This window comes from Balaenoptera physalus (genome assembly GCF_965194825.1).
Source record: "Balaenoptera physalus genome assembly, chromosome: 3".
NCBI classification, from domain to species: domain Eukaryota; kingdom Metazoa; phylum Chordata; class Mammalia; order Artiodactyla; family Balaenopteridae; genus Balaenoptera; species Balaenoptera physalus.
This window is the reverse complement of record NC_138890.1, coordinates 65,427,051-65,447,343: the sequence shown is the minus strand read 5'-3', so window position 1 is coordinate 65,447,343 and position 20,293 is coordinate 65,427,051. Positions and strand designations below refer to the sequence as shown.

Genomic DNA, 20,293 nt, shown 5'->3' with positions numbered 1-20,293 from the left:
CATCTGGATCTTGACCATGAAGGCCACAATCATTTACAGTTTTTTCTCCTGGCCTTCCCTTTTGCCCACGCTGGGAGATCTTGTGTATGTCCCTTAGTTTCTCAGTGCTAAGAGCTTTCAGGGAGTGTATTCACACCCTTCCAAAATGTAGGCACCAGGAAAAAGTGCTAATGTGCACTGCGTACTCTGAGCCAGGCCCTGCTGTACACATATAGTGTGTGTGTATACACACACACACACACACACACACACACACAGGGCCTCAGGAAGCCTCCAACTACCCCATTCTGCAAAAGAGGAAAAAGAGATCCAGAGATGAATTCACTTGCCCACATGAAGCAGCCTCTGAACTGCAGAGCCAGGATTAGAGCCCAGGTATTTAACCATTTTGTTACATGCTCACAGCCTGCAACATATGTTTCTAGGCACTGAGCTTGATGTTGGGAAAATCCTCCCAACTGACCACTAAAAGCTAGAACAGGTCTAATTGGGAGGTGATACCTAGCCCCTCAGTCTTGCCAGACAAGCCTCCCCAGACTTTGTGAATGAAGGCCAAGGAAATGTTGCAGTGACTTTCTTTGAGCTCGTATTTCTTTCCTGTTGCAAAAAGTGCTTATTTCAGCATCCATCATCTCCCTCTGTTGTGTAGACAATCCGCCCTGTCAGAGGATTTGTGCTGTTATTATGAGTTTGTTTATTATTAGATTTATTTCTCCTATAAGCAAATGTGTTCACAACATTCCACCGGGGAATCTTCTTAATTGTCACATAAATGTCATCTTATGTAAATTGAATATTTATCTTTCCACAGAAGGGCTGGAGGGGAAAGAAAGAATAAACAAACTTCAGTCTTGGAGAGGGAAGGTGGTTTCTGTCCCAGTTCACAACTCAACCACGTGCCTTCAAAGCCAAAGGTGAGGTGAAGAAATTATTGGACCATCTTTGAGGGGCTGCCAAAAAGGAGGGGGAAGAAAAAGTTGGCAATGATGCTTTGAGGATATTGGGCCAGGCTCCCAGGTCTCCCCCCATCCCAAACCCCGCCTGAGAGCAGACCACCCCCTCCCTAGCTGGGAGCATCTGAGAAGGCTGCAGCTTGCCCCCCACTTCTCCCCATCCAGAAGGCCAGCCCTGCTCCTTCCTCGAGAGAAGGTGAGCGCGGCGGGCGCAGCGGGTTGGGTGGGTGTGGCCCGCGGCTCCGGGAACGGACCCAAGGCCCCGCCACCGCCCGAGAGCCGCCCGACAGCCCGCCTGCCTGGCGAGCGCAAGCTCTTCTTCCAGAAACTGCGAGGATCCCAGCGCACTGTTTGTGCACCACAAGGTCAAGTCGGGAAGTGGAGCCGGAGGAGGAGGGGCGAGGAGGCGAAGGGTGGGGAGAGGGGCGCCCCGCTTCCTCGCCAAGTGCCAATCCTTGGAAGTTGCCCCTTGGTTTTTAACCCTTTAGGGGGACTGGGAAGGACGAGCAAGGGGGAGGTGGCTACCCCGGGGCAAACTCCTACCGGGCCCTGGACGTGCAGCCACCCACCCACCCATCACTGCGTTCCCTACCCCCCGGAAATGCGGGGCAGAGCTGGGCGCCAGGAGGCACTCGGGCGGGGGGAGGGGGCGACGAACCCAAGAGGGACCCTCTCTACGGACCGCCCCTCCTTCTTGAGGTCGCCCACAATTTCAAGTTTCCCCCGCCCGGCATGTTAGTTTCCATCTGCTGTGGGTGGGGGAGGAGAGCCGCGCCCCCTCCCCCAGACTCGCGCGCGCCCCTCCCCTCCGCTCCTGCCAGCACTTTCTGCTCACTTCTGGCGCTGCGAAACGCCACGCGATTTATTCGTTTCGCATTTTAAAACCAGCGATTCAGGATCAGGGCCTAGAGCGAGGGTCTTCCAGCGCTGGAACCCCGGGAGGCGGGGTGCTCAGTGCAAACCTCGTTCCCTCCGCGAGTGTCGCCTTCAGGCTGTTATTTGCAAAGAAACGTCTTTTTGACGCAGGGAGAAATGGCAAATTTTAAGTACGTCATTAATATGGCGCCAAAAGATTTTTTTAAGTATAAGCTTGCTTTTTTTTTTTTTTTTTTTAAGGTTGCGGGGGGCGCCGCCCGGGTCTGGGGCGCGAAGGGGGCGGGGTGTGAGCAGAAAGTGTGAGTGAGAGAGTGGAGGGGCGGGGTATGTGTGTGAGTGTGTGAAGTGTGAGCAGACCTGATGGGACTTGCACGGGCGCAGCCGCCGCTTGGGCCCGGCCCTGGGGACAGGGCGGGCTGGGGGCGCCCCAGAGCCCGTGGGGAGTCCAGGCCCGAGGTGCAGGCAAGAGGGCGGTCCGGCAGCGTACCCTCCCCCCGGAGGCCTGCAACGCTACCTGAACCCGCAGCTGAAGCCAAACAACTGGGCGGGGGGGTGGAGGGGTGAGGGGGGGATGTCAGGAGTGGAAATCCGAGTGAATAAGAAAAAAGTGGCTACTCCCCCTCCCTCGCTCCTCCCGCCCGCCCCCACCCCACCCCCACCCCAACACATTTTTTTTTTTCTAAAGAGATCACAAGGAAGTCTTGGTTTAAAAAGAAACAGAAACATACACAGGGGGGTTGGTGAATGGTGCCGACCGCGGCCATCGCAGTTGGAGGCTATTTGGGGGGGGTGGGTTAGAAGCGTCCATGGAGTTACTTTGCACCCACTCCTAGCGGCAAGGGCTTAGGTCTGGCGGGCTGACAGTCCCCGGCCGGGTGCGGTGCCGGGACCCCACGGGCCCGGCCGCCTCCCTCGCCACGACCCCGGATGGATGCGCGCCCCCCGCCCGCCCGCGCCGGCCCCAGGAGCTCCGGGTTTCAGGAGCATCCTTCCCACGCCGGCCCCAGCCGCGGCGCGTAGCCGGGGGTAGCGGCCCTCGGAAGGGCACCGCGGAGCAAGGTAAGATCCAGCCCCCGGCGACTGGCCCTGCGCATCTCCACGGCGTTATTTTGTGTTTTTGCAACAGATCTCCAGCGCTCCTCGCTCCCTCGCGCTCTCTCTCTCTTGCTCGCTCGCTCCCTCTCTCTCCTGCTGGCTGCTTGTTCTAGGAAGCCAGCGCGCGGGGGGGGGGGGGGTGCCGATGCACAGCACAGGGGAGAGAGATTGCGCATGTTGGTCAGTCGTGTTTTAAAGAGTACATTGCGGGGAGGCTGAGAGGGGCGCATGCAACAACAACTTTTGGAAGGGTGAGCTTGACGACCTTCTTTATTAATGACTGCGGCAAAGCGCCCCCGGGCCGGGGAGGGGGCGCGGGCGGGCGGGGGCGCGCCGGGGCTGCAACTTGCCCCGCGGGCTCTGGCAGGGCGGAGGGGCTGCGGCGGGAGACCTGTGCGGAGAGGAGGTCGCGCGGCCGGGTACGTGGGTTCGGAGGACCCGGGGCTATCTGCCCTCCTGTCTCCCCGAGTTTATTTTGTTGATACGCAGCACGTCCGGGCGCCGAACCGGGCTGAGCCGGTGCACATGACCCTGCGCTGGGCTCACGTGCAGCCGGTCCGGTCCCAGACACCTTCCGGGGGCCACCGCCTCCGCCCTGTCGCCCCCTCTCCGGGCTGGGTGCACGCGGGCTCTGCACGCGGGGGCAGCATGCTCAGCTCCCGGACGCGGAGGCTCTGCACAAATTAACCACAGTTTTTTGGAGGGGCGGGGGATACCCTTTCCAGGTGAGTATGGAGGGTGCGCAGTCCCAGCGCGGGGGGCGCGGGCTGGAGGGTCGGGGGCAGCCCCCCCTCCAGGGCTGCGCGGGAGTCCAGCGGGGGAGAAGCGCTGGGAGTGGAAATGTACCGGCGGCGGCCGGAGCGGCGGGTGCGCGCCCGCGGGGCGACGGCAGGGGGCGTGGCCCTTGTTTACCTTCTCCCAAGTCTGCCGGTTCGCGTCCCGCTCTGGGGACGGTTCTGCAGTCCCCTGCCGTCCGCCTCCACCCCTGAGTCCTGGGTAGTACCGGGAAGATGTAGGCAAGCGGCGGCCCGAGCCTGGGACCTACTCACCTGACTCCCAAATGAGTGACATTGCAGCCCCCGCCCCCACCAAGCACCGCTGCAGTCCCTCTCCCGGATCCCGGCCCCGCCCCGCCCCGCCCCCGGCAGAGGCATCTTCCCGGCCTCACCTCCTTCCTCCCTCTCTCCCTCCCTCCTTCCCACCCACTCGCCTGCGCCTGCGGAGCCGCTCCTGCCCGCCTCCTCCCCGCCTGGGTGCAGACTTGTGGCTCCCTCCGGTCCATTCCCGCTTATCTCTGGGCCCTGAGACACCCTCTTCTTCAGGCCAAGGGATGAGAGGGGGTCAGCTTGATGACTCGTAGCTTTAATGTCAGAAAAGGGGAATGTCTGCGAGACAAGCAGGAAGCCTTCGCTATAGCTTCTAGAGGCCCAGGACACCCACCCTCCCTACACACACACCATCCTCACACACACAGCTGCCAACCTCCGAGGGGCTCGGCTGCCCTCACCCGCTACGCCTAAGCCCCTCCTCCAGCCCCGGGGGCCAAGGCCACCTCCCGGCGCCACCCCGGGCCCGAACCGCTTCTTGCCCTTCCTTCGACTGGGCCGGAGCCCCCCGCAGCCACCTCCGGCTCCTCCTCCCGGCTCCCGCGGTCAGAATCACGCCGGCGCGCCTCCAGCCTGCTGTCCCCCGGACTGCCTTTAGGGGCAGGCTGGAGGCGCGCGCCACCCCCTCCCAATCCCCTTATCCTCTGCTGCCGGCCGGGACATTTTTCCTTAACACCTTGAACGCAGATCTCCTGCCCTGGGCTACTGGGAACGGGAAGGGCTGTGTTTCCCTTTTCTCGGTGCCAAGGGCAGGAAGCATGCGGCGCCTCTGGTCTCTGCAGACTCCCAAACCTTGCCCCGCGCTTAACATTCTCTCCCACTCCTTTACCCCACCCCCCCGCCGCCCCCATCTACTGCGGGATTCCAAGACACAAAGTTTCATATAGGGTCTGAGTTTTCAGGGTGTCCTCAGGAGGAGTCGTGTTTGCACTCCGAGCTGAGGAGCTGAGTGGGCACGACTGACCTGCCACCTTGCCTTTGTTGCAAGGGGGAGGAGCCCTGAGCTTTGAGTCCAGACAAACTGTGAGGATGTCCCTTTAACGTTTATGTTTGCAAACTGAGTCCTGGGCCTGGGTGGTGGTTGGGCTGCCTGGCCCCTCCTCCCAGGGTGGCATTAACTCCCTCCCTTCACTGGTAAAATTCCCAGTAGGACATTTGGCAGAAGAGCTGGGCAGGGAGCTGCCAACCAGGCCTGGCCCTGTCTCCTGGGTTCCCAGGATGCTGGCTTCTCCCCTACCCTGACTTCTCCCACCTTAGGGCCCCAAGTGAAGGCACCATCCCTCCCATCCCATCTTCCTCAGGCGGGTTGGGACTCGCAAAGTGATCTAACAAGAAGAGAAGGAAAATAACAACAGAGTAACTGTAAGAGGAAGGAATGAGTAATAAAGCCGACCCAGGCAGGGAGGAGGGCTTTTATGTTTAAGAGATGCTATTTGCTTTTTAGGTCACAGGCTGCAAAAACAGGCTTTGATCCGAAGTGGGCGAATAATTTATTGAGAAAGGTTGCATGGTAGGGGAAAAAAGGGATGTTTGTTTGATCTGGAGGCCTCTCAGTTGTCCCAAGTGCTGTTGGCTGTTGTTTAGAGTGGAAAAGCATTTGGTTCCACAGCAAATGCCTCACCGAGGGAAGTCCTCGCCCCAGGCAGCAAGACTTGCAGTGAATGTTGGTTTTGAAATTGTTTAGCCAAGGGTCTCCCCAGCACTTTTGGAGTTGAAGTGTTTAAGGATAGAGTTGTTTGGGCTCGGGATGCAGCAAGTGTGTCCAGAACATTTCCCATCCAACAGGCTTTTCCTTTCCTTAAATTGCCTGGCTAAACAGCCAATAACACTGATCCAAGAGGCTGTCAGAAATCTCCACGTAGCTTTCGTTGACAGGTGAGGTGGGACTGCTGATCCCCAGCCCCCAAGTCCTTCCAGAATCATGAGGTTAGGCTTTTGACACTGATTTCCACATCCTTGAGGTTGGGGGCAAGGTATTCTAGTTAATCAGTGTTCCAGTTAACAGGGAGGTACTTGTCTTATACCCAAGACCCAAGTCAGAGGCTTCTAGTCCAAATTCTTAACAGCTCATCCAGCAGGCTCTTTGTGGGGCTCACAGTTTTCCCTTTAGGTTCTCCAAGGGGAGGCCAAGTCAGAGTTATGAGGAGGAGGGTACCCCTTGCTTGCCCTGTCCTCCACATAGGACCCTCACTATGTGTCTCAAAGATGAGGAACCCGGGAAGATTCTCAGAAAGCCCATAGGAATCTGGAATACCCCAGCCATACCTGGGAGTTGTAGGTCTGTGCACTGTACACTGTACCCCCTTGGGGGGGAGGGGGGCAAGGTGCACTATTTGGAGCCAGACAGTCTAGGTTTGAATGCTAGCTTTGCAGTCACCAGCTGTGGCAATTGCTCTGTGCCTCAGTTTCTTCATCTACAATTGAGGTTAATAACAGTACCTACCTCATGGTGGGTGTGTGGATTAAACGATATATTGCATAAAGAAGACTAAGCACAAAGCCAGGCATGTGGTAAGCACTTGATTAGTATTAGCCATTCTTACTATTATTATTAATGACCTGGATAGGACCCAAATGCAGCTGACCTTTGATCTCTCCCCTTTAGGCTAGGCCAGAGAGCCAGCTCCCTTCTCTGAAGAAGGGATCAGAAGGACCCTGCAGTTGCCAATGGGCAGCCATCCATGGGAGCGAGTGGACTGAGCTTTGCCCTCTCTGAGGTGGAGGGTAGGGTGCGAAGGTGCTGAAGGACAAAGTAGACAAAGCCCCTTTCTGTCTCCCAGGATCCCCTTGGTATGTCCCCAGAACTGGGTCTGGAGGGTGGGTGTGGACAGTGTGTTCTAGGGGAGCTGGGTGCCCCCTGGGACACTTGGAATTGCAGGTGGGCAGTGGTGGGTGTTGGAGGAGGGTTAGGCTCCCGCATGATTGGAGAAGTAAGTTTGAGGATCTGTGTATACAGAATCATTTTTGTCATGGCAGTTGCTGTCCCCGAGAAGGCATCAAAGTTAATGAGAGATAGCAAAGAGTGGGGCTCTGACCCCCGTTTAAAATGGTTTAAGAGTGTGCAGCTCTTGCTTTCTGAATGTCTGGCCTTCCCGACACAAGCAGGCTCTGAGGACAGGTTTTCCAGCCGAAATATCATTAAATTGTATTAGCATCTTATTACACACACGCCTTAGTGGCCTGCCTCAGACAGGGAGAGTTTTTGTTTCTCTTTGAAAGATTGTGTCTGGAATGGTAAATTGCCTGCTTGAAAGCCTCCCCACCCCCCCTTTTTTTAAGGAGGAAGACGAAATCCTGCTGTGTGTGGTGGCAGGCTGGGTAGGCCTGGTGGCCCCCAGAGAGGAGAGGCCGGAGGCCAGGTTGGGGTGTTTTAACTGCCTAGGGAGCTGCTGCAGTAGCAGGCCTGAAAGGCCCACTGTTTCCAGGGTCAGCTGGAAGGGCGTTAATGGACGCCCAGGGTGTTTATTTGAGTTTATTTGTGGAGAGGTCTTTAAAAGGGGGCTGGCATTGGGCATTGGTGTTTCAAGTCCAGACCCGAGGCCCCCACTAAGACCAATGGCTAGTGTTGCCAAGAAAACATCTGCCACCAAATTGCTGCCCTATTACTGAGTTGACATTGATCATTAGCCAGGAGCCCAACCAAATAAAGCCTCCTGGAAAATGTGTGAGGTTAAGACAGGGAAGGCGGGCTATGCAAACGGGACGAAATCTTGGGCTGAGGTGTTTGCTCCCGCAAGCCGCGAGCAGGCCAGCTGGGCTGTGTGGTCCCACACTTCTAGAGGGAGGAGACAAGAACACACGCGGCACTTCATGTGTACCAAGCCCCTGTTATGTGCTGGGGCGCCAGCAGGGATCCAAACAGTTGCGCTTTTTACTCTCGTGGAACGTATATTCCCAAGGAGAAGGACATTCAGCAAGTAGCTCAACAAACACAAATTGTGATGGGTGCCCTGAAGAAGTGGACTGATTGGGTGGTGGGCTTTCTGTAGATAAGGCAGCTGGCATAGACCTCTGTGACGTTTAAGCCGAAACTTGAAGGATGAAAAGTCAGACGTGCCTAGGCTGCGTAGATCATCCCAGGCAGAGAGCACACCTGTGCACAGGTCTTGACCCATGGACCGTTTGGTTTGTTTCGGGAAATGAAAGGAGGCCAGTTTGGCTGGGAGGTGGTGGGGATGGGGGCAGTGGTCAGTATGTGGTAGGCAGGGGTAAGATCTCGTAGGGTCTTATGGTCAGAAGCTTGAGTTTTGCCCTTTGAGCAGCAGGAAGCCTTTGAAAGATTTTAAATAGGGCATGACATGATCTGATTTATGCTTTTTGAAGATTATTCTGGCTGCTGTGTGGATCTTGGATTATGAGGGAGCCATAGCGGAAGCTGGAAGATGAATGAGGAGTCCTGCAAGAGATGAGACTGGCTTGGACCAGTATGGTAGCAGTAGAGATAGGGGAAAGGTGGGTGGATTCTCACTGTGTCCTGGAGGGAGCGCCCACTGGACTTGCAAGGGTTGGCGGTGGGGCAGAGGAGGCTGTGGGCTGCTGCTCATTGAGGGGACTCAAAGAGGGGACCCGAAGGAGAGCCGTGTGTGTCTTCGTGCTGGGGATGGTGTGGGAGTGCAAGTGGGCTGGTGGTAATGGCAGGAAAAGGGGACACTTTCTTTCCCAGAGTCTTCTTTGTAGGTAAGGTTTCAGGAGCACTTTCTGTCCCTAAAAGCAAGTGCCTTGTGACCCTGAGGTATTTTCCCTGAGCAGACCTTGCTTTGGGAGAGGTTGGGGGAGGCAGTGGAAAAGGAAAACCAGAGGCCAAGACCATGTCTTGGCACTCCCATCCCCCGCCTGCATGTGTAGCCCTGGATTTCAGCTTTGGTAAAAGAGTCGTCCCTGTCCCCTTTGCTGGGTTGGAGAGGGCCTTCATGGGGCAAAGGGCTATGCCGCAGGGGAGCCCAGGCCTCATTTGGGGCTTCATTAGCCACTGACAGTAGAGGCTCACCTGCGGCAGGGAGGCCTTTGGAACAGACTTGGTTCAAAGGAAAGAAGCAAAGCAGTGGTTTCCCTCTGAAGCCTAGTTATTATTCAGGTTAAGCCACCGCAGAATCTGCTCCCTTAATAACACCCTGCTAAGGAGGACTCTGGGGTGTTTCACAGAGGGCAGGTTGGACGGGCGGCTGGCTGAGGGTGGGGTGCAGGTCTGCACGCTGACAGGGCACACTGGTCCTAGGCAGTGAGAAGGTCATTGGCAGTCAAGAGGTCCTGTTGTAGGGGACCTTGCTTACCGTACAGGCTCACTGCCTCGCTGAGGAGGCCTTCAGGTGGGCGCTGGTTAGGAGGACTATCCACCTGGCCCGAGTCCGCTGTGGAGTTAAGAACCAGCACTCATACGGAGTGCCAGCCACTGTGCTAAGGGCTTTATACTGCTCTCATTTACTCACCAGCTGGTTCTGGCCCACAGATGTGTTTAGTTTGGCCCTCTCAAAGTGTTTTAAAAATCTGAATCAGTTGCCAACATTTTAAGTTCAGGAGATTTATGTAAAATTCCAGATCCAGTTTGTGTCCTTTGGGAGGTGTGTCTTTTCCAAGGTCCCTGGTCTAGTGAGGGGTGCAGGTAGTATTTGAACTTGGCCTCCCTGAATCCAGTGCTCCTGCTTTTTATGCTATGAGAGAGCCTGGCTTGCAAGTGCCCCTTTGCTGGAAATGAAGAGAAATGCAATTCATGTAGAGGACTGCAGGAGAAAACAGGTGGATGCGCTTAGAGCACCTCTCCCCCTACTCCCGTTCCACCTGTGACAGGGCTGGGTTGGCAAGATGTAGGCTAGAGTCAGAGTTCTGCTAAAGTCACCTCATCACACTCAGACCCCGGAGGACAGCAAGGATGGGCAGCTGTGGGTGTTGGAGCATTATCGCCCCATTCAGTGTATGACCTGAGCCACTAGGCTGCTTGCACTCTGCTGCACAGAGGCAGGGTAACCTAAAGGTCAAGAACATGGTCTCCTGAGTCAGACCTCTTACGAGCACTGTGATCTTGGGCAAGTCACTTAACCTCTGAGCTTCATTTTCCTCAGCTGCAAAAGGGAAGCAGCCATCAGGCCCACCAGCACCAAAGGGCTGTTCTGAGGCCTCAGTGAGGTCCCTGTGTACCAGGACGCACCCCCTCCCCAAGCAATGGGTGCGTAGCAGTTTTAGCTCTTGTTCCCGCCTCCTTGGCGTCCACGCTACCACCAGGCATCCCTCCATACCCCCACACCCTCTAGAGAGCACTTTGCCTGCACCTTTGGAGCTGGGCAGCAAGCAGCCCCAGTGAACCTTCCTGTCATCCTGATCCTGCTACTGGGGACACAGGGGTGGAGAGAAGCTCCTGGCTAAGGTCAAGTATGAGGCAGGAGGGTACTTCTGAGTAGCTCAGAGTTCTGGGTAGTCACACCCCACCTTAGAGAGCCAATGCTCCCTGGTCTCTGCAGGGCCACAGTCAAATAAGGTGACCCCCAGGCTTGGGCATGAGCAGACTTGGGATGACAGCAGGTGGCAAATGGGATTCCGAGTGGGGGTGGGGAGCCTGGCTGGCCTGCAGCTGGGACGGGCAGCGGGGCTTTTTCCCTACTGACACTGGCTCCTTGTCCTTTGCTGTGGACAGTGAGGCGGCCCAGGGTCTAGACTGACAGGAGCACGGTGGGAAGCATTCTGGGCCCTGAGCCCCAGGTCTCTTCTCACGTTAGGACTCGGCCACTGGCTAGCTGTGAGACCCGGGGCAGGTTAACAAGCCACTCAGTGTGCTCCCCTCCAAGAGGGGACAAGAGCAGGCTCTGCCACCCAGGACTCTGCAGGATTAGAGGAAATAGTGGGTGGGAAAGCACTTCCAAGAGGCAGGAGCTGACAGGGGCACAAAGGCAGCTCAGTGTGGGCTCAGGGATCAGACCACGTGGATTCAAACCCCAGCTCAGCCAGTCACTAGCAGGACAAGGCACTGAGCCTCGTCAGTAAAAGAAGCTAATAGCTCACAACTCCCCAGGCTTTTAGGAGCTGAGATAGCATGGGGAGGGGAAGGAGCTCAGTATGGGAGAGCTGCCCTTCCTACCTCGAAGTTAAATACTGTCGTGGAGAGAAAGTTGGTTTTTACTTTTATCTGGAGAAGGCCATTGAGGGGAGGGAGGGCAGCCCAGCCCAGCCCATTCACCCTGGGCCTGGTGTGGCTCAGGGGCCCAGCTTGCAGCCTCCCTGCCCCCACCCCATTTCCACACCCCTCTGGCTGCTGCTCTCAGTATGTGCCCTCAGTGCTGTCTGGACTGGCTTGTCCCTCAACTCCGATAACCTGGTCCTCCTGGAAGAGTCAGTCTTGTTTCCTGTGCCCTCCCTCCTCAGCACCCAGCAGGGTACCACTTGTAACTTGTAGGTGAGAGTGGATTCTTCGGTGGGCCTGAGTTTCCTTGAGTAGAAGCTGGCACTGGGCAGGTCCTAGTCTCTGTTCATTCTGGGGCTGCTGACCCCCCTTGCCCTCCCTCACCTTTGACCAGACTCTCCGTTGTCTGAGGCTCTGGGCTCAGGAGGTGGGAGATGCCGCCCCCTCTCCCAGCCCCAGGGCCCTTGTAGGTGGGCGGGGAGAGGGAGAGGCTGGTGAGGAGAAGGCTAGGGCACGACCTTGTTCTCACTCTTTCTCTGCAGTGGGGTGAGCGTGGGGAGGTAGGTTATTGGGCAATTTTCTGAAAGATTGAGGATTTCCCAAGCCGCCTGTGAGTATAATGGGGCCTGCCTTTCATTGCAGATGGAAGAGAAGAGGCGAAAGTACTCCATCAGCAGCGACAACTCTGACACCACCGACAGTAAGGCCTTCCATCTGGGGCTCCTACAGGGAAAGCGTTTGCATAGTTATCAGGCCCACAGGCCCAGGTTGGGGGACACTGCCCCATGGTCTCAATGGTGATGAAAGCATAAATCAGGCCAGGTCCCTCTGCTCCTAAGAAAGTCCCCACACCACTATGGCCTCCAGGGCCTTGCCGTCCTCTTTACTCTACTCCCCTTTACCCTCTAGCTCTCAGCCCCATGTGTTTTGCTCTGGTTGGAACAGATCAACTCCCCCCTGGGCCTTTGCCTGTGCTGTTCTTGGCTGCTAGGAACACATCCCTCTCCCTCTGGCCCTGCCGTTGAGTCAGGGCCCTGTAGAAGTGTCCACACAACAGATAAAAAACCTGTCACTCTTCATTATAGTGACCTGATAAGTATCATTTCCCAACCAAGTATCATTTCCTTATTAAGGTAAGCTCCTTGATAAGAGGGGTCATGTCTTGCTGACGGCTGTATCCAGCTAGATTGGGCACATAATAGGTGATCAGTAAATGTTTGCTGAAAAAATTAATGAAGGAGTCTGACTTTCATGGGATCTTGGCAACAGAACCTCAGGGTAGACTTGTGCAGGGGCTGGGTGTGCCAGCCCTGGATGGGGGGGTGGGGCACTGTTACAGAGAAAATGGGGCTTAGGGAGCCTCTTCTGAAATACAGAGGCGAAAAGGGAGGTTTGTGTCAGGTTAGGGCTTCTTTCTGGTACTAGAAGGCAGCTCTTCTCAGATGCCCTAGGAACCTGGGCCTGCATGAGCCAGTCGGAGTAAAGAGTTCCATTCTGCCCTGTGTAGGAGAGACACTCTGCCAGGAAGATCCCACTTAGCGGTGCCCTCTGGTGAAAGCCCAGGCTGAGGAAGAGCCTGCACTGCCAGGGAGGCTGGGCCTGGAGCCCTGCAGCTGTAGACCTTAGTTTGTTCACTTATGTGGTGAGCAACTGGGATTGGGGAGATTTCCAAGGCCCCTTAGAGCTCCCGGAGTTCTCTGATCCCCCGGAGCCTAAGGACACATGCACTAGAATGAGAAATCAGGTCCCAGCCTCTTCTCTCCCTCCAGGTTTCACTCATTGTCCTTTGGGGTCTGTTTGCTCAGCTTGGCTCTGGTGTCTGACCTGGCCGGCTGTTCCTCCCTGCAGCAGTAGATCACAGTGTCCGGCCCTTTGTGGCTGCAGTCACACTGCCTGTGGCCTGTTTCAGTAGAGCCAGGAAGAACTGCATCCTCTGCTTCTAACTTTATTTCAGGCAAAGGAACTCTTGAGGGCCAGGCGCCCGCAAGGGAGAGCATCTGGGCAGCTGAGCCCTGTTTCTGCATTGGAGTTGGGCCAGGCTGAGGCATCCTCCCTTTTCACCAGTCCCCACCACTACCCATCCATAGCTGCTGCTCCTTTGACCTGTAGGAGTGGGGGCCAACCTGAGTGTAGTCCAGCGAGGGCCTCTAGACCCTAGTGATAATAGGTAGTCTTTATCAAGGCAGCGCTGTGTGCCAGGGACCGTGCTAAGACTTTACAGGCATGATGTCATTTAATTCTCACAACAACTCTTTGAAGATAGTTATTCTCTGCCCCCATTTTATAGAAAAGCAAGCTGAGGCTCAGAGAGACTAAGTCATTCGTCCAGGGCGAGGAGCTAGTAAGTGGCTGAGCCAGGGCTCAAGGTTAGTCTGTGGGTCTACTTTAGAGCAGCAGTCTTCCCACTACCTTGTCTCGCCTCTGCATACCCACTGGGCATCATCCCAGAGTGTCTAATCAGCAGTGGGGGTGGAGAGTGGCCACAGAAGGCTTATTATAGCCCTCCTTCACCAAGGAGGAAGCAGAGGACCAGAGAGGGCAAGGGACTTGTCATGGATCACACACAGGAAGCTAATACTGAGTCCTTGTCCAACTGCCTTTCACCTCCCGGGCCTCTTCTGGTTGGTGAGTAGAAGAGGCATCATGTCCCCATTCATCGTTGGAAAGGCCCAGAGCAGGGTCAGTCCACCAGGTGCTTACAGAGGTCTCCACCTCCTGAACATTCAAGACAGAGCTTTCCTGACAGGCTTCCTTTCCTTGGACATGGGTGGGTGGTGTTCCTGGCCTTCCAGGGGCCCCTCATGGGCTGTGCTCTCTCTGCAGGTCATGCTACATCTGCATCAAGATGCTCCAAACTGCCCAGCAGCACCAAATCAGGCTGGCCCCGGCAGAACGAAAAGAAACCCTCAGAGGTGGGTAGTGACAAGTATCCTGGAGAAAGATGAAACGGAGGTGGAAAGGAGAGGGCGGGATGTATGGGGGAAGTGCAGGTGTATGGGGGGAGGGGAGAGGATTCCTGGCAGAGGGTGCAGTCATTGCAGAACAAGACCAGTATGGCTGAGTAGAGTGGATGGGAGGAAGGGGTGGGGGAGCCAGTTCTCATAACCTTGTAGGTTGTTGTAAAGATGTTCCTATTGATCTGAGTGGGAGGAGGAGCCTTTCAAGGATCATAAGCAGGGTAGTAATATAGTCTGCAGTTCTAATGAAAGGTCCCACTGGCTGCTGTGAGGAGAGGGGAATATGAGGGGCAAGGGTGGGAGCGGGGAGGATTCTTTGGCAGTTGTCCAGGAGAGAAATGATGGTGGCTTAGAGCTGAGTGATGGCAGTAGGATAAGAAACAGTAGGACCTGGGACATTCTGGAGGTTGAGCCAAGAGTGACAGGATTTGCTGATGTAGGGATGAAGGGTGGAGTCCTCAAAGTCATCCAGTAGGTCATCCACTCCTTATTATGCCCATTTCACATGCATCTGCCCTTTAAGCCTTCCTTACTTTGACTCTGTTTCTTGGGACAGGTAGAGGTACTTATGGCCTCTGGAGCTGTGGAGAAGAGCTTTGGGGGTGGGTAGACAAATGGACATGCGATCCTGCCTCTGCAGCCCCTGAAAAATTGCATCCTAGAGCCTCATCGCTCCCTCTTAGGTCTTTAATGCATTGCACTGGGCACAAAAGAGACCCTTGGCACAAATGAGGCTGCCAGAGCCTTGAGTACCCAAGAAGGGGGTTGCTTTCGAATCTGACCCTTAAGAGAGAGATTGTTCTGCAGCCCACAGAGTAGCCAGGCACTGGGCTAGACACTACTTTTTTAACCCTCCTGTTATAATGAGGAAATTGAGGATCCTAAGGTTATACAGCCAAGATGTGAGGTTCTTGGGGCCAACCGCGCCAAGGGTGGGAAGGCTTAGAGTTCTGGGGCAGAGCACTTGGCCCGGGTTGAGGGAGGATATCTTTGTTCTGAGCCTGGCAGCCTCCTCTCCCCTCCCTCACTGCAGGGGCCATCCTGGAGCTGCTATCATTAGCCAGTCCCCAGGGGGGGGTCTTCCGAAGAACCTTGCATTTGAAAAAGGACTCCCCGCCTCCTCCGGGAGCTGGCCTACCCTGGGACTCTCCTTTTGTGGGGTTGGGGGTGGGGACACCTTTGAGACTTGAAACCTCCCACTCCCATCCCCCAACCGAGTGTCCTCCCTCGGCCCTATAGGGGAGCGGTGGAGATGGAAGGAGATATCTCCAGGAATGCAGTCAGGGCTGGCATGAAAGCAGAGGGTGAGGTGGGCATGGGAGGATGCTGTTCTTGAGGCTCTTGGCACTTCCTGGTCTAGCCCTGCTCAGTGGGTGGAAGGCATGTGCTCATGTGCACTGGGAAGTAGGATGCAGAGTGTGCTGGGCCCTGGGGGTCCCTGGGACCACCCCTCCACCCCTCTACCCCCACCCCCATCTTGAGAGCTGCAGGGGCTCCCAATTACTACTAGGGTTGGATTAGTAAAACAATAGCCATCTTTTGTGCCTTTCTGGTCCTGGAAGGCAGGAATTGTTCTGCCTGTTTTGGAGCTGAGCAACCTGCCTCTCAGAATCCCACCTGCCCCCTGCTTTCAGGGGCTATTCAGATTGGAGAAAGGAGGGGAAGTTCTGGGGAGGCCCTGAGGCTGGCTTAATCCCTTCCCCTGACTCTCCCTTCATGCCCCAGTGGGAGGAAGGGCCTCCTCTCAGGGCGGAGATGCCTGGGGCAGTGCTGCCATCTACACCCGGGATAGGCAGGGGGCTGGGGGGAAACAGGTGTCAAGCAAAGGCTGAGGGGAAAGGGTGATTTGCATGGGGCTGAAAATTCCCCTGCCTCTTGGGTTTTCCAGCACAGGGCCTTTGAACCTTTCCCCACCTAAAAATAGAGTCAAACCATTGCAAGGGTGTTGATCCCCAGCCCTGCTGGGGACTGGCCATGCACGGCCCTGGGTTCAAACCCAGGAGCCTCTGCAGGGGGCTCTGAGGCCTGACTGGAGACACCCGCCCTCAAGTCTTAGGCTCCAGGAGAGCTGAGGAAGTCTTCCCCGCCTTGAACTGTCGCCAAGGACAGGCTTTTCCTCCCACAGCAGGCTGGAGAGCAGCCTGCGAGGTTTCCCTCGTCCCCTAAGTGAGGAGGCTGAGCCATAGCCGGCATAAATTCCAGGCTATCGTGGGGCAGAGAGGAAACCATCAATGAAAGCTTCCAAATTATTTGGCTCATGAGAAGGCAGAGATGAAAGCGAGGATTTGGCGGCAGATAACGTTTGCAGTAAATCTCTTCACTGGGCTGTCCCTTCTCTTTCTGTGCATGGGCTGGAGAGAAAGGCCTTTATAATCTGCGGGGGCTGGGGGCCGAGGGCTGTGGACACCTGGTGAAAGGGCATCTGGAGTCCCTTCTGCTCAGTCCCCAGAGTAAGAAGCCGGAGGGGGGGTGCTGGTTTTCAGGCTGCTCACACGGTCTGCTCCCAGTCTGGCCCAAGTTCCCAGCCTCAGTGCTTGCAACTTGAGATGTGTGTGGCGCAGGAGTCCCTTCCTGGCGGCCGCAGAGCCACGGGACCCATGGTTTACTTCGTCTCATCTGTGAAGGTGGACGGTGATGGGTGGAGATTTGAGGATTAGGAGTGTTTAGCGTAGCAGCAGTACTGTCACGTAGAGAAGCCACCAGCTATGGAAAGAGCTGGGGCTGGGTTTAGGCGACACTGGCAGGGCTGCCGCTGGAATGACCTGTGCGCTCTGAGGGTGCAGATCAAGGACCACCCTATACACCAGAGGGGGGTGCCCCAGGCTGGAACAAAGTGCTCTGACCAGGAGTCAGGACCCTGGACAGGGCCGAGGCCTTGAGGCCCAGCTTCCCTTCTGGCCCTTAACCAGTGGGTGGCCTCCCTCATCCTGAGTGAAAGGGGACTGCAGGCCTCAGTACTGGGGGCTGAAAGAACAGGCCCTGGGATTCCTGGGAGGCTGGGTTAGGATTTTTGGTGGAAGTACACTAAGTCTGAAGTTGGCCCCAGGATCCCGTTTGGCAGTGGAGGGGAAAGGTGGGGCTGACCCCAAGAACACAGGCTGCTGCCTTCTTCTGCTCTGCCTGCCAGCGGGATCCCAACAAAGCTGAGATCTGTCCCTTGGGGCTTAAGTCGGCCAGACTAGTCCTGAAGGAGAGGAAGGGATTAGCCTGGTTAGGGAGGTGATATTAGTACATAAACCGTGCTGAGGCCTTGGGTTTCTGGCCTGGCCTGTCTCACCAAATAGCATGAACATAACTTAGTGGGTCATATCTGTGGGAGCCTGATAGAGATCACAGACCAGAGATTATTTTTTTAAATACCAATATCAGACCCCCATCCCTTATCATTCCCAAGAATTCTGACTTAAATGTTCTGGAGTAGGACCCCAGGTACCTGTACTTTTTAAAAGCCCTCCTGCTGGAAGCCAGGCTTAAGAACTACTGCCATAGGGTAGGAATAAAGACGCAGACGTAGAGAACGGACTTGAGGACACAGCGGGGGAAGGGGAAGCTGGGATGAAGTGAGAGAGTAGCAGTGACATATATACACTACCAAATGTAAAGTGGATGGCTAGTGGGAAGCAGCCGCATAGCACAGGGAGAGCAGCTCGGTGCTTTGTGACCACCTAGAGGGGTGGGATAGGGAGGGTGGGAGGGAGGCTCAAGAGGGAGAGGATATGGGGATATATGTGTACATATAGCTGATTCACTTTGTTATACAGCAGAAACTGACACAACATTGTAAAGCAATTATACTCCAATAAAGATACTAAAAAAAAAAAAAAAAAGAACTACTGCCGTAGACCTTTTCTCCTGATCTGCTAAGACAGGGGTTTCTGGCTTGGTCCTCCCTGGAAGTTGAGGGAGGAAGGGAAGGCCTTCCAGCCTGGGTCCGTGACCTAAACAAAGGCTGGGAGTGTGGGTGGGGGCATCCCGCAGCTCACCCCTTCTCCCAAAGCAGCCAGGGGACTGACAGGTTTCTGCCAAGCCCTCCGCCTAGCATAGGTGGGAAGGGCAGTTTGAGAAGAGATCCGGAGGCCGTCCTGTGGTTTGGAGGCTGCTGTTTGAAGCTGTATCTTCCTCAGGCCTGGGGCAGAGAGGCAGATGGAGGGGCAGGCCGAGAAGTAAGGGTTTCCCCTAGGCAGGCTGTCTTGAGGTAGAAAGCTGAAAGCTGTGTTTTTAGGAAGTCAGAGTCCCCAGAAGTCAGCCAGTGGGCAGGGACATAGGTCTTTAGGACCCTAGAACTAGTGATTAAACTCAGCAGACACTTGAGAGCACCTACTAGGCCCAGCCTAGTGCTAGGGGCACAGAAAATGCAGGCCCTATCCCTGGGGAGCTTGTCCTCTGACTGTTAGCAGGATGCAGGTGCTATACAGGAAAGTGTCCGTTACGAGAGGTGCAGCCGCTTTGCCACTAAGGAGCTCTGTGACCTTGGGCAAGTAATAGTTTCTCTCTGAGCCTCAGGGTCATCATCTATAGAGCCCTGCCCTGCAGTTACTGTTCTGTAGATGTGACTGTCCTGTCCTGAGGCCTGTGGAGCCTGGGGGTGGGGGAGATCCCAGACGTGAGTGGAAGTGAAGCTTGCCTCCCTGGGATGGAAGCCTGGATGGTCCCAGAACAGGGTGGGCAGGAGCTGGCCTCCTTTTTAGGCCCCGGTGACAAACTGTATATACCCCTAGATGAGAGAATGGGGCTTCTCTGCCTGTCCACAGGGGCCCTTCACCAGTGCTCAGCCTTTCACCTCTGGGACAGGGCCCAGGAGAAAGAGGTGACCCTGTGAACAGCCTCTGCCACCAGTGGAGTGTCTTCCTGACCCAGGGTCTATGAAAGTTCCTCTATAAGGATGGCCTTCCCTAGGAAAGGCAGCGAGTGGAGAGTGAGAATGCAGTATATCTGCTTGACCCATTGCTTTTGAAAATGGACCCCTTCCTCCCTGGGTGAAGGCAAGGGTGACCAGATTGTGCTGGGGTGCAAAGCCACAGGATAACTAAGGTGTATTCTTGGAGGAGCCAGAGGTGTTACCCAAATGTTTGAAATAACGTATTTTATATTAAAACAATGATGGCGTATGTTGTAGCAAAATGCTCCCAAACTTGAGAGGTAAAACAGGAGGCTCCAAAAAAAAAAAAAAAGTTTTTTGCTTGCCCCTGTGGTTTTGAGCAGTGTTTCTAGCCAGCAGTTCCTCTGCTACCCTGGGAAGCAGGCAGGCAGTGAGGGGGGAGCCCTTACGCTGGGCTAAGCGCCTGCTCTCTGAGCCTCCCACTGCCTTCCTCTGGGGTGGGGGGGCAGAATCCACTTCTCGTATAGTTGGAAACATTGCTGCTCCCGCCAACTGGAAAGGCCTCCCGGCCTCTGGGACTTGTCTTGCAAAAGAAATGTGTGTAATAAATTCTCTTTAAGAGCAGGAAGTGCTGTTATCCTTGTGAAAGAGAAAGAGATGTTGAGTGTGTGTGTGTGTGTGTGTGTAAATGTCTGACCAAATTAGCCTAGTGGTAGCTTGAATGGGACTGGGAGGCTATTTCCAGAGCCCTTCTCTGGTGTTTTAGGCCTAATTTTAAGTATCTAAGTACGCTCTTGGCTGAGATAGTCTTTATCAGTTTCCAGCCCAAGAAAGAGATTTTTTTTAAAAGAAGAAATAGCTGACTGGTTTGCAGGCAGCATTACGTTGGTTACAGGACAGTGCAGACCTTAGACAAGTGGTTTAACCTCTCTGAGTCTTGGCCTCCACATCTGTAAAGTGGGAGTACTATGAATTAGGTGAGATTGTATATATATAGCGTTTAGCACAGCACCTGGCATACTATAACAGGGCAATCACTTTTCACTATTAGCTGTTCTTTCTAATGAGATGAGGTGCTCAGAAAAAAACTGATTTCAAATGAGGTGCCGGTAGTAATTTTACTTGGCTCTTTCAGGACAGACTGTCAAACATCCTTGGGGAGATTAGAGAGAGGCGGCACTCCTAGCTTTGCATTGGGACTTTTGATGTGGACAGAGTCAAGGAGAGGCAGTCCTGGCCAAAGCCATTTTCATTGGCTTTGGGACAGTGACCAAGACCAGTTCCTGAGTTCCACCTGGAAGAATCCTTTGGGCCAGCCCTCTGTCTCCACTCTCCCTGCTAGGAGGACAGGACAGGAAGTTTCAGAGTTTAGTCATACT

At 55.2% G+C, this 20,293-nt stretch overlaps 2 protein-coding genes across 16 annotated transcripts in view; one reads left to right on the top strand and one right to left on the bottom strand.

Moving 5' to 3' along the window:
• The first annotated feature begins 1,214 nt into the window (after window positions 1-1,214).
• JADE2 (jade family PHD finger 2) overlaps window positions 1,215-20,293 on the top strand; it is a 47,692-nt gene continuing 28,613 nt past the window's right edge. For 4 of the 12 annotated variants that reach the window (XM_082454730.1, XM_082454738.1, XM_082454728.1 and 1 more), the window contains exons 1-5: window positions 6,441-6,541; window positions 6,636-6,820; window positions 8,354-8,482; window positions 11,781-11,838; window positions 13,962-14,050. In XM_082454730.1, coding sequence (XP_082310856.1) covers window positions 8,417-8,482; window positions 11,781-11,838; window positions 13,962-14,050 — 213 coding nt within the window. In that variant the 5' untranslated portion in view covers window positions 6,441-6,541; window positions 6,636-6,820; window positions 8,354-8,416. Of the gene's footprint in view, window positions 1,319-1,386; window positions 2,889-3,057; window positions 3,176-3,614; window positions 3,650-6,440; window positions 6,542-6,635; window positions 6,821-8,353; window positions 8,483-11,780; window positions 11,839-13,961; window positions 14,051-20,293 lie in introns of those variants that run through there. The other 8 variants (XM_082454731.1, XM_082454735.1, XM_082454736.1 and 5 more) reach the window with 8 other exon arrangements.
• Window positions 3,177-4,896, bottom strand: LOC309657396 (uncharacterized protein). Of its 4 annotated transcripts, none has more exons than XR_014261781.1 (4): window positions 4,503-4,610; window positions 4,135-4,309; window positions 3,837-3,965; window positions 3,177-3,598 (listed from the first exon to the last, which is right to left on the bottom strand). XR_014261781.1 is itself a non-coding variant. In XM_082454796.1 (4 exons), the coding sequence occupies exons 1-4, from the start codon at window positions 4,879-4,881 to the stop codon at window positions 3,369-3,371; spliced, it is 903 nt and encodes a 300-aa protein (XP_082310922.1). In that variant the 5' UTR covers window positions 4,882-4,896; the 3' UTR covers window positions 3,177-3,368. The 4 variants fall into 4 exon arrangements, 1 of the variants encoding a protein (XP_082310922.1); XR_014261782.1 differs by having other exon boundaries at window positions 4,432-4,608; XR_014261783.1 differs by having other exon boundaries at window positions 3,837-3,916; window positions 4,432-4,603.

Bases quoted from the DNA above. Each gene is read 5' to 3' on its own strand.
- LOC309657396 (XM_082454796.1), bottom strand. From the start codon at position 4,881: ATGGGGGCGGCGGGGGGGTGGGGTAAAGGAGTGGGAGAGAATGTTAAG. The intron at 4,310-4,512 runs GCAAGAAGCGGT...CTTGTCTCGCAG, and splicing joins CCGGCCCAGTCGAAGGAAGG to ACATTCCCCTTTTCTGACAT. The intron at 3,966-4,134 runs GCGAGTGGGTGG...TCAGGTGAGTAG, and splicing joins GAGCGGCTCCGCAGGCGCAG to GTCCCAGGCTCGGGCCGCCG.